This window comes from Populus alba, chromosome 12 (genome assembly GCF_005239225.2).
Source record: "Populus alba chromosome 12, ASM523922v2, whole genome shotgun sequence".
Lineage (NCBI taxonomy): Eukaryota > Viridiplantae > Streptophyta > Magnoliopsida > Malpighiales > Salicaceae > Populus > Populus alba.
In genome coordinates this window covers 5,374,139-5,387,256 of record NC_133295.1, presented here as the reverse complement: position 1 = coordinate 5,387,256, position 13,118 = coordinate 5,374,139, and the positions used below count along the sequence as shown (strand labels likewise).

Genomic DNA, 13,118 nt, shown 5'->3' with positions numbered 1-13,118 from the left:
ACCTGGCCGCATGTACATTAGGTTTTTTATCTACGATTAGACATTGACTAACATAACCCTAATTTATCATCATTGCATTCATAACCATATTCCTATAAGGATTGCTATTGTCATTTACAACTTCATGCATATTGTTAGAATTAGAAGTTGATCCAACTTTTTTTTCTACGATGGTCTCATGAGGAACATATGGTTCTTTATGTGTAAACCAACAAATATATCTCTTAATAAACCCTTTTTGTAGGAGATGCACTGTTACAACATCTGGATCGAAAAACTTTTTATTTTTACATCTCTTATATGAACATTTAATACCACATCTATTAATATTTCTCCATTAATAAAACCCTATACCTCATTACAATAATCCATTATACGCAATTCTTCAGGTGAATCTTGATACATTCATGAACAATCATCCATTACTTATATCAAACACATATATATATATATATATATATATATATATATTAATTAATTATGCATTAATTACTAAATATTCCCATCGGTGTTTATCAATGGATACTGTAAAGGTATTCAGTTGAAAAAATTCACCATAATTTATCAACGAAAATATTTCATCGGTGTGTCTATTTGTATTTGCTAATTTTCTAGTAGTGTAGATGAGCAATGAAAAAAATTTCTAGAAAATTTTTTATTTTTATGTAAAACATTCTCCAAAACAAGTTATTTTATTAATTTGGTTTTTGAGAAAATGAACTAATCTAAGTTTCTTTTGTTTGGACAAAAATCACCTTTCATTCTTATTTTATTTAAATTAAAATAAATTGTTATCATTATTTTTGTTGTTTAATTCTTAATTTTATTTAACTTTGGGCAAGTAGGATTGTTGTCACCCAATACTTAGGATAAATTTTCAAGAACACTCTATTGATAAATTTTTAAGAGTGGAAACACTTAAATAAAAAAAATATTACAAACATAGAGAATTATTAATGTTGTAAGCATACTTGAGGTGCATGGCAGCTTGCTAAGATGCCAACTTAAGGATCACATAAACAATAAACATAATGTGTAATGGATTCTAATAGAAATATTTGATTTGAAAAAATCCTGAAATTTCCATCACTCAAATAGCAAAAATATAAATAAAGACATTAGAATATACAAAAACAAAAAAACTTTGTATAACAAATATACATATAATAATCTAAAAAAATATATAACTCCAATCACAACAGCTATGTTATTTAGGAATGATTATTTTCGATTCGGTTTAGTTTTTATAAAAAACAAATAACCAAACTGAATTTTTTTAAAAAAAAACCAAAACCGAATTGAAACTGGTTGAAACCGACCAGTTTTGGTTCGGTTCGATTAGGTTTTTTAGGAAAAAACCGGTTCAAACCGGTTTGGCTTGGTGTTTTCTTATTTGACTCGATTTTTTTCTTGTTTTTTTGATTTTAGGCTTATAAAACCAAAATCGAACGGAACATGTCGGATTTTTTTTTAGAATTTTAATAAGTTTAATTAGTTTTTTTTTCATGATTCGGTTTTTTTTATTATTTTTTTTCTAGTTTCTTCGATTTAATCAATTTTTAGATTTTTTCTCACCCCTAATGCCATCAAGTCTCTTGCTATTGGGATTGAACTCAACTTATAGTTGCCAAAAGCTAAAAAAATGAACAATACTACCATTGTAGCTTCAAAATTGATCAAAATGTTAAGAAATATGAAAAAAAAATATATATATCAAATTTGATTGCAGATCAAGCTTACATGGATGATTATAAATAAAAGGTATAAACAGTCTAACAAAAAAGGAGTGGACAGTTACCTTTCAAATGGCAAATTCCTCTTAATTAAAAGGGACACAAAAACATCAAACACCGAGCGTATTATTGGATGATCCTGCGTGCTCAACTCCCCTCAAATCTGAGCTCCGGAAAGATATCATAATTCAGCCGAAAAAATAGTTAATAGCAACGATAAATTACTACAACGAAATTCTTTTCATTTCATCAGCTAAAACTTGTCCTACTTCCTTTTGGTTGATGATTCAACCAAGGAAAGAATATGTTGTGCAATCTGTGCAGAGGCATCAGGCTTTGCAGCTCTCAGGGCCCTTTCTGACATCTCTGCTCTCAAAGCATCATCGCCTGTACTAGCAACCACACGACAAACTCATTAAATACAAAAGAGCAAATCAACTTCAGCAATAAGAGAATTTCGAGAGCAGCTAAGTGAGATCTTGCCTTCCAAGAGCACGAAGAATATTAAAAGAAAACATAAAAATGATTTTGTAACATCCATCTTATTTGTCAATGAAGTTAGCATATTTCAAGAAATCACTAACTCAGAGAGAAATTGCATAGTATCAATAGACCTAGCCAGGAAGAATCTATCAGTTAACTGTTTGAAGTTTATTGCACACCAACGAATGATCTTACTTGATACCAAAAACTTTAGTAGTTTTCCGGCAATTATAGTTTTAATGCGCCTCCATTATCTTGTTGCTCAGTGATTTCTCCCCCAAGGCCATTTCTTTAAGAATATTTTAAAGTTATCTATCAACATCTCAAGTAAAGAGCAGGCAATTACCCTTACTATCATTCTGGCTGATTCAAATATATATATTATGCTCAAATCATAAATACAAAGAACATGAAATTCGTTGTAGCTAACTAACAAATGTCTTCCATATATTTATTAGTGATAAAAAATTACAAGGCTCAACAACTAACAACTTGGAAGCTATCGAGGAAAATTAGCAGTATCATGAATTTCTATCGACTGCATCACAAAATGCTGGGACTAAGTTGTGTAAGCCTTAGGTGAAGTTATATCATGAAAACAAAGGAATATTCTGTCATAGAAAAATTTATAATACTGCAAAGCACAGTGCAACATCATAAATAAAACCCTCATAGCATGCAAACTGTAGTGCATCAGATAAGGGGAAATTCAGAGTACACTAAAAAGTGGCCTCTAGCTATTAAATTATGCAAAGTGCTTTTTAGAGTAGGATGGTAAAATAACACTATGGACTCGCATGTATTGATACAACTATCATCACTAAGAGCAACAAATCAAATATACCTAATATCTCTTCAATTGCAGTTCCCAGAGTTGTAGAATCGAGTTCATCTTCAGTTATAACCCTTGTTCCTGCTACATCTGCCATCAGAGAAGCATTTTTGAACTGATGCCCTTCTGCTACATCTGGTGATGGTATCTACAAAGAAGAAAATGCTTCTCATATGTAGTTCTCGAGATACCAATTAAACTCAAGGTGCCACAGAGAACAGACAATTGAATCAGAAGTCATATGTAGAGAATTTGGTAGCCCATTGCTACCAAGTGGCGAAAGCAATGCCAACATAGCTGCATATTAGTGGCCGCGTGGAGACATTCTGGAATTCAGCATATATAAACAACAAAATCTAACCCCTCAAATCATAAATGTCCATAATTTCGTACCAAAATTTTCATCACACACTTCTTTCTAACCTTTAGGTTGCTGTGTTAACATGTCTTTGTCTGCTGCTCATTATTATAAAACATGAACCTTGTTCAATTACATGATGAAATTATATCAAATAACTAGGGTCTGTAAATCATTTGTTAAAAACCATGTCAGATATCCATTTTAATTTCTTAAAATCATGTATCTGTGCATTTAACTGGATGCAATTTGAACGAGAAGAATGCTTCTGGTTTTGGATTCTCGAAGACATGAACAGAATAAACCGTTACAAGGCCCTGGATTTAACTAATTTAACCACACACAAGAAACATATATTAAACAGAGAATTAGTTGAAAAGAGGGGGACTCCAATCAGAGGACATATTGCATTTCTCATGTGACTTTAAAACCATTGGTTAATTCATCCAGTTCCTTTCTAATTCAACAAGTTTAGAAATTGTTAATTTCTAAACAGTTTCAGTTTGCTGGCTGGTATTCTTGTAAAGTTCTGACAGAATACCAAACCACATGTCTGCATGTCTTCTCCAACATAGCTCCTAGTTTGACAGATCATTGTTGTTAAGCATATTATTTCTCAGAATAATGCAATTATGAAATGTGTTTTCTATCCGACAATGGTTTTCATCTTATGGTTTATATCAGTATCTCTGCAACAGAAAATGTAAGGATTGGAAAAATTTGCTGGTGCCTTTTTGAATGTCTACTAATTCGTCTCATATACAAATAAGTAAAGTTTGAAAAACAAATGCTCATCAGTGTAAATTCAAAACAGAAAAAAACCACTTTGTTTCATAGAGGCCATAGCTAAGCAAAGCAACCTACTCTACTGTATCTCAGAGTCTTGATAAGCTGCGGAATCTAGCAATTTTGAAAAGTTTCAAACTATTACACTATTCACTAAAGCAGAGACTAAAGCTTTATTACACCAAAGTTTTCTCAAAAAAGAAAAGGAAAGAATTCCTTATTTACCAGAATAGCAGATTTTCCAGTGGCCAAGATCTCAGAGCAAGTCATTGCACCTGCTCTAGAAACAATAAGGTCTGCAGCAGCATATGCCAAATCCATTGAATGCAAGAAACTGTATAATTTCATAACTACATCAGATTCAAGAGAACACAAATCTACATGATAATTTGACTGAGAACACAACATGAGACCAGTACTCTGAGATTCATTGATGAATAATAGTCAAAACCATATTTGGCAAGCTTATTCAGACTCCAGAAAAATTTGAAGGCAATGATATAAATTTATCAACAAAAATCAGCACAGAATAGCATATTAATACAACTTCCTGACCAATTGAAGCGAATTGGAGGAAACTGATAAAAGGGCCTATTGACTTACAGTAGGAAAGAACGACTGATAAGTTAAGCATGCATTCAAATAACTAGACTCGTAGTCATTATTTAATCTCCTTTGGGTTCAGTATAGCTGAGGCACTTTAATTCACAAATTCTCCTAATTTGATGGCTGAAGTGACATCAATTTTGTTCAGGGAAACATGCCAGGAGTCAACTTAATTATCTCATCACCTATTTCCTATCTAACTTTTCTTCATGTTTATGCTATTCCTTTCTTTAATTTAGCAGGACTGGACGAGTTTTTTTTTTTTTTTTTTACCTGTTAGACAAAGTCAACAAGCAGAGGCCAGCTCATTTGGTTCATGGAGGTAGGTTTATCACTTGAGAACAGGCAACATGCTGCTAATAAACAATAAGTTCCTTCCCATTGCAACTGGATTTTGCAAAAGCACAAGAATATGCATTTGAGAACATAAAATTTCTAAAGATGCCCTTTGTTATAAAATTTAAAACTATAACGAAAAACACAGTGAGCCATTATCATCACAAAAACGAGAACCAACATCTTAGAGATTTAAATCCATCAACCCATTCATAGAAAGAATGACTGGAACTTACGGCTTCAAAACCAAGTTTGAATGATTTCTAACAAGGCTCTCCATCTCATTATAAGACTCCACACCAGTTTGCCATATAATATACCAATCCTTATGCTCCAATAACATTTGACTATAAACATTCAGCAAAGCAATGTTAATAGCATTAGCCCCCAAAGACCCTCCAAGCACTAAAATGACCTTAGCCTCCTCCCCAGCCATTGGAAAGAACTCCAGCCTTGCCACTGCCCTGGAAACAAACTGCCTCAAGGACACCCTCACAGGATTCCCAGTCACCAAACAGTTATGCTTTTTTGGAAAACACTCAATTGTTGAATTATAAGACAAAAAAACTAAGTGAGAAAAATATGAAAGAACATAATTTGCAATACCCGGAACAGAATTCTGTTCATGAATAACAATCTTGGTTCTTTGTAATAAAGCAGCAAGGCAAGTAGGGAAAGAAACATAACCCCCTGTGCCTATCACAACATGGGGATCAAATTCTTTAAGTAGCTTAAAGCTATGGATTATTGAATGGATCAAATGGATGGGAAGGGAAAGATTTTCAAGGGAAACGAGAGGCCTGAAAAGTTTTACTGGAGGGATGGAAGTGAAAGGGTAGCCTGCAGAAGGGATGGAAGTGCTTTCCATGCTATTTGGAGTTCCTATGAAGAGGATTTCAATGTTGGGGTTCGATACTCTGAGCTCATCAGCTATTGCAACAGCTGGAATTATGTGGCCACCTGTTCCCCCAGCTGCCAACACCACCCTGAGGTTGTTCTTGGGAGGGCTGCTAGGTTCTTGTGGGGTGATTTGGTTATCATTTGTTGATTCCTTTATCGATAGGCAGCATAAGATCTTGAAAGACCTGAAATAACAACAACAATAACTATAACCAATAAACAAGAAACAAACTTGTATATCAGTAGAAAGAGAAATATCAGTACTTGCCTGTGTTTGGTGGAGAGGGAGACGAGAGAAGGGGGGGAGGGGGAGGGGGAGGAGGAGGAGGAGGAGGAGGAGGTGCGGCAAGATGGTATAAAGGCAAGTTGGTGGAGGTGGTGATGAGGGATAGTGGCCATTGGAGAGGGAAGCTAAGGTGCATTAGTGATTTTCTTGTTTTGTAGCACTGAAATGTGAAGGTGGGAGACCGAGTAGCTGAGAGAAGAAGGCCTTGTAAGTAACTGAAGTGGGAAGTGGCAGGGACAACAAGGACCACTGAACATGGTTTACTTTTGTAAGCCAGATTCTGACAACTTTCTTATTTTTTAAAATTTTCAGTATATTAACCCGAAAGATATAGATTTAAGAGCCCGTTTGGCATTGCTGCCAAACCGGCGTTTTGATAAAATTCAATTTTTTTTTTTTTATGCTAAAATTGAGTTACGGTTATACTTTTTGGATCGTTTTGATGTGCTGATATCAAAAATGATTTTTAAAAAATAAAAAAAACATCATTTGCATGTATTTCGGCACAAAAAGCTATTTGAAAAGCAACCGCTACCACACTACCAAACACGCTCTAATTGTTTAGATTCTGCTTCCTCTTTCTTGACTATTCTTAAAACTATTAAAAATTTATATAATTATTAATTTTAAAATTTATAAAATTAATTAAAATATATACAAATTAGATCAAATATCTATATTAATTAAAAAAAATCAGTATCTTACATGAGTGAGAAAAAAATTAAATAAAAAAATTAATTAAAAAAACTAAAATGAAAAAAAAAAACTAACTTGTTAGAAAACAAAAGAAATAAAATAAAATGATTTGGTTCTATTTTAAAAGTTTTAAACTGATTAAATCAGACCAACCAGCATAGTTTAACCAGCATTAATCCATATTATAAATATCTAACTATTATATAAAAAAAAAAACCAGACCACAAAAAATTTACGTCTCTTCTCAAAACACAATCCATGAGCCGCCTCTCTTTAACCCTCTCCCCGCAACTCCTTTTCTTCTCCTCTCTTTTATCAACAAAGGTAGATCAATTTTTGTTTTCTTTCTTCTCTTTTCCTTTCCACATAATTGAACATGCTCTCTTTCCATCCCAGTCAATGAGTTCTTGATTTTTTTTTTTAACAGTAAACACGATTGATTTGTCTCTAGTTATTTTATTTGTTGATATTGATAGATTTTCTTTTTCATTTCCTTTGCAAGTTCTATGCATCTGCCATGTTATGGTTTGTCTTGGGGCTTGGTGCTGCTTTTGATGTTCTTTTCATGGCTTAGAAATCTACATATAAGATGCATGTGTGAGGAAAAAAAAAAGAGGTGATTATTTTAAGTTAGGCTCGGTTTTTACTTATAAAAATAACCAAATTAATTTTTTTAAATCAAAATTGGTTCAAACTGACTGGTTTTGAGTTGGTTCGGTTATTTTAGAACAAAACCAAAACCCAACCGACCGGTTTCGGTTTGGTTTGGTTCAATTATTTTATATTAAACACTAAAACTATATTGTTTTTTGGGTTTTTTTTTTTAATTTCCAATGGGTTTTTTTCCGACTTGGCTCGATTTGTTTTGATTTTTGGTTTGATTTGGTTTTTTGGTTTTAGGCTTATAGAACCGAAACTAAACCGGTTGGTTTTTTAAATATTCTAATTGATTTAATCGGTTTTTTTCACAGTTCAGTTTTTTTAGTTATTTTTTTTTTGGTTTTTTTTAGTTTAATTAGTTTTTTTTGATTTTTTTGCTTACCCCTAAAGGTCACTTTCTCTCTATTATTTCTTTTCTGATTGGCTTTATTTTAGTTTGATTGCTTTGTGGTTGTTTTACAAGTTTTGATTACCTGGGAATAGTTGGGATTCAGGTATAATGTTGTGAGTTCTTTTGCAGTAAGTTTTTTCTTGGTTGTTGTTCTTATACTAAGTTGATTCTTTTTTATTTGAGTTTTGTGTTTTGCAGGATTGTGTCCTTTAAAGGATTCCAGCACAGGTCTGAAGAAGGAATTTAGGTAGGAAGAGGAGAGGCTAAAAAGAAAATGAAAGTTTTTTCTAGGGTTGTTATTGTTGCTAGAGGAGAGGGGCATGAAAAATGAAAAAAAAGAAAAAGAAAGTTGGTTGTCATTCGGTCATGGACAAAAGAAGAGGAAAAAAAAAATGCTGGAGCTAAAATCATTATGCAAATTGTTTCTGTTTTTTTATCTATTTCTTTTGGCAAATTTGATGTGGTGGGTTTTGTCATATGTATATATAATGTTTTAGCAAACAAAAACCGAAAATGCTCACCTTAGTCTTTCTATCCCTTTCTTTCTTACATGGAGTATTTGTTTTTTCAGGTTTGATTTATTTTTTAAAGTGTTTTTCAAATTTTTTTTTTTAATAAAAAAAATATTAAATTAATTCTTTCAAGTGTTTTTTTTAAATAATTTTGATTGTTGATGTAACAAAAATTTATATGCAAAAACATAATCTTAATGCATTTTTAATTGAAAAGAATTTTTGAAAAGCACCTTACAATACATTATCAAACGCATATAAAATATTTAGATAAAAAAACAAAATAAAAGGTTACTAAAGAGTCATCATTTTTTATTGAATATAATGTTTTTTTATTTATTATAATGAAAATTCAATTAATCAAATTATTATGATTTCACTATTTATGGTTGGTTAATAGATAAAAGTTAGTAGCCATTATAAGTTACCTTGCATCATAATATGAATGGAACATCGTGATGTGATTTTAGTTTAGATCAAAGGAAAGTTAACGTCAAAATGTTGGAATTGAAAGGAAATAAAAAATAAATACAGAAACTTTAGAAGAGACTTTTCTATAACAATTGATTTTACAAAAGGTTATTGAAAACTAATTACGAATACATCTAAAACCTAATTTATAAACTTTCCAATCGTTGTAAACACCCAACAAAAATAATAAAAAACTATAACCATGACTTAGACATAGAAGCAAAAAGTTATGGCTCAAAACCCAGCTATAAATTAGTACTGAAATCAGAAACTAAATCTTCAATTTAATCTACATTTCTAGCTACACGCTATTCTAGATTTTGCCGGAAATAAACAAGGAAGCCAACATTTCCAACTACACATTTCCAGTTACACATAATTCTCTTCCTCTTGGGATGACATGTCCTCAAGTGTATTGGGATAATATGATGCAAGGTGTTTCATATTGAATGCATTTGAGGTGTTAAAATAAGTTGATAGCTCCACAATATAAGCAATATCATTAATTTTTGCCAAGATCTAGCATAAGCTTATCTTTCGCCGAGCCGACTTTGAGTAGACCTTATAAGGATGCATTTCTTTGGTTAACACCTCCCAAACCAAATTCTCTTATTTAGAAATAAGTTGTTTCCTATATTGGTCTGTCAAAGCTTTATATTTTGCATTAGACTGCTAAATATTCTCTTTAACTTGAGTGTGGACAACTTGTATAAATTCTATAAAATTTCTTTTCATTACATTTCTTTCTTGAAAATTAGTAGAGGATTGAATAAGACCCATGAGGATGCTTTTTTTGGGTAAACACCATCCAAACCAAATCTCTTTCTTTAAAGACAAGTTATCTTTTATGTTGGTTAGTGAACGCTTTTATATTTTTTGGACAACTTAATTATCTCCTTACTTTAAGTGTGGAAAACTTGTATAAATTTTGTAAAATTTCTTGCTCTAGGCATTTTATTTCTTGAAAATTGATAGTTAAATCAAATTAAGAACAATTAGAGGCTCTTTTTTTTTTCTTTTTTTTTTAACAATAGACCACTTCAAAAAAAAAAAAAATGGTAGTTCTATAATGTTTTAAATTCCACCAAACAATATAACATATCTTTAAACATTGGAATTGGAAAACATTATTTGATAGTAATCTTATCGATGACTCCACTATCAATACACATACACAATTAATAATTATTTTTTAGTGTTAAAAGAACAAGAACGACATTAGGAGTAATTTTAGGTATTATATAGCCTCTATTAAGAAGTTCTTACATTTTGCTTCTATAACTTTTCCTTTTCTTTATAAGCTATTCTATAGGTTGCCTTGTTGGGGAAACTTTATTGAGCACCAAATCATTGGCATGCTGAATATCTCTCGTCAAAGGTAGTTCAAGGGCAACTCAAAAGGAAATACATCTTTAAACTGCTATATAAAATGTTGTACAACACAATTTCCACCCAAAACATCTGTTGATTTATCTTCATTACAAGCAATTCTAGTTACCATAACCTTGGGAATTATGGCCATAATATAACCACACTCTTACATTTCCTTTATAAAAAGCTTGGAAACCAATAATAAAGTCTTTGAAATAGGTCTCACATTTTCCTTCATGAGAAAGTGGTGAATATCTTTGATTTCCCTTGTTAAGAATGTAGGTGTTGTGCTTTTCATCATAAATTGTCTTTCTATCATGTTGCTAACGTCGTATAAGTAGTATATGACATGTATTAATAGGTATAATGTCAAACCATACTTCATTCATATACCTCTTTCTAATAGAAAAGGATAGTACACATCGCTTTGTAGCCTTCATTTCATTTAATTTCATTTATTAAACCATGCTAATTTATAGAGGTATGGGTCATTAGTTGGTAATTTTAACTTGTCAACTACTTCTATTGAAACCATATTCTCACAACTTCCATTATCAATCAATATATTACAAATCTTACAACTAATAAAACATGTGGTGTATAACACATTAAATCTCAACCAGACTTTATTATTGTCACTTTAAAGAGTAAGAAGAATTTTTCTTAACATCAACATCATCCATTCTTCCCCTTTCAAATCACCTCTAAGCTCTTTATTGATAGGTTTATCAATGATAGTAGTATCTTTAAACTCAATTTTGTTTTACTTGTTTGACTACTAAAACCTTCTTTCTATAATTAGATGACTTGTAACTTAGTTTTTTATATTTAAAAAAACTCAAATTACCTTTTTGGAACTGCTCTACATACCTAGATTTAATGTATTTGGTTGTTTAACTATTATATAAGGCATTCAAGTCTACTATCCACCTTCCGGATACAACAATTTTCCAAAGTTATAGGTATTTTCCACTTTAAATTGACTAAAACATTATTGCCTAGATTTGGAAGAGCGTGCTTGTTGTTGTACAAATCTTGAATAACTTTTAATCTCTTATTTTCCTATAAACAACACTTTATTTTATTCCTTTAATACACTCCCCAAGCTTTAAAAGACAATAGCATCTTGAATTGAGGGCTTTAATCCACTAAAATTACAAAAAACTTTTCACTATTCATTTTCATTCAAATAAATTCTTGAGATGAGTTGATAAAATGAATTGGTATACTCTACCACACTTCTAATTTATTTGAGGTTGTGCAAGCTTTTCTAAAGGGTTTGCGTGTAGTTAAAAATGAGAAATTGCTCAACTAATTTTTTCTTCATCTTCACCCAATTATTAACTTTACTCGTACCACTCTTTTGGCAGAAGACTTGTAAATTGTCCTATCAAGTTGAAGCACATCCCTTAAGGAAAAATGGCTACAAACTTAACCTTCTTTTATCAACTACATTATAATAGTAAAAAACACTTTTCACTGTGTTTAATCAATCCACAAAATCATTTAGACTTAAACTTTATTAGAATTTTAGAAGTTTAAACTTGATGCTTTGTTTAAGACTTCAAGTTGTGAATCAAAACTATTAATATTAGGTCTGCTAGGTTGTATTGTACTAAAAGGATTCTTAAAATAAGAATGAGAATCCTTTAATTCATGATCAATCTTATTATAAGGGACCATTTGTTGTATAAGGGCTATACATAATTCAACTTGCCTTTGGGGTTTAGCAATCTAATCAATTCTATCATCATTTTATGGCTGTCCACCATTCCTCCCCACTTGAGGGTTGGTATTAACTCCTTCCCAAGCACCCTCTTGATCCTTTTTTTTTTTTCACCCTTCATCCTTTCCCTCGTCATGTTACTTTAAGGTCAAAATATTGAATAAAAAGAATGCATCACAAGTGATTAAACCTACAACAATTACAATAGCACAATGATCCCAAAAACTAATAGAATCTAGTGATTGAATCTATTTAGAACATATCTGAGATGTATGGGAAGCCTAGATGTGAGTTCTGGAATCTTGAATGGAATGAAATCAAGGAATTCTAGGGACCAAATAATCAAAGGAGTAATGGGAAAAAAAAAAGAGCTACAACTTGCTTTGATACTAAATGATGTGATCCTAGTTTAGATCAAAGGAAAGTTAGAAGTAAAAATGCTGGAATTGAAAGAAAGTAAAGAACAAATACAGAAAATGTAGAGAGAAACTCTTCTCTAACAACTGATTTTACAAAATAATAAACTTTCATACATCTGTAAGCATTCAACATCAATAATAAAAATTACAACCATATTTCAGACATAAAAGTCAAAAGTTATGGCTCAAAACCTAATTGTAAATTCTTGCTAGGAATCATAAACTAAAATCTTTAATTTAGTATGCATTTCGTGCTTCACACTATTCTAGACCTTGCTGGAAATCACCAAGGAAGTTAACATTTTCAATTGCATATTTCCAGCTACATATCACATGTTCATAAATTATATTATATGGCTGGTTAGTAAAGTAAACTGAATGGACAAATAAATTTTAAAATCCTATTAATTTCAAGAACTAGCCTTTAATTTTAACCAAATAAAAATTTGGATTAACAGGTTTTTTTGAATTCATTTAAAATTTTTCGGATAATGTTTTATTAGATAATAAACCATGTTCTCAGATTATTCTGTATATTAATCAAAATTAATT

The 13,118-nt window shown here is 31.2% G+C and overlaps 1 protein-coding gene across 2 annotated transcripts; it reads right to left on the bottom strand.

Moving 5' to 3' along the window:
* Positions 1–1,684: 1,684 nt before the first annotated feature.
* LOC118036349 (uncharacterized) lies at positions 1,685–6,573 on the bottom strand. 2 transcript variants are annotated; one of them, XM_035042021.2, is made up of 5 exons: positions 6,303–6,573; positions 5,371–6,219; positions 4,418–4,526; positions 3,061–3,196; positions 1,685–2,125 (listed from the first exon to the last, which is right to left on the bottom strand). In XM_035042021.2, the coding sequence occupies exons 1-5, from the start codon at positions 6,431–6,433 to the stop codon at positions 2,106–2,108; spliced, it is 1,245 nt and encodes a 414-aa protein (XP_034897912.1). In that variant the 5' UTR covers positions 6,434–6,573; the 3' UTR covers positions 1,685–2,105. The 2 variants fall into 2 exon arrangements, with proteins under 2 accessions (XP_034897912.1, XP_034897911.1); XM_035042020.2 differs by having other exon boundaries at positions 1,685–2,120.
* Positions 6,574–13,118: the final 6,545 nt, after the last annotated feature.

What these genes read in the sequence shown, in the direction of transcription:
- LOC118036349 (XM_035042020.2), bottom strand. Translation starts at nt 6,433, where the DNA reads ATGGCCACTATCCCTCATCACCACCTCCACCAACTTGCCTTTATACCA. An exon ending in TCAAACTTGGTTTTGAAGCC is followed by an intron (nt 4,527 to 5,370) that starts GTAAGTTCCAGT and finishes GAAATTATACAG; the next exon opens with TTTCTTGCATTCAATGGATT. An exon ending in TGCAATTGAAGAGATATTAG is followed by an intron (nt 2,121 to 3,060) that starts GTATATTTGATT and finishes TTGCTAGTACAG; the next exon opens with GCGATGATGCTTTGAGAGCA.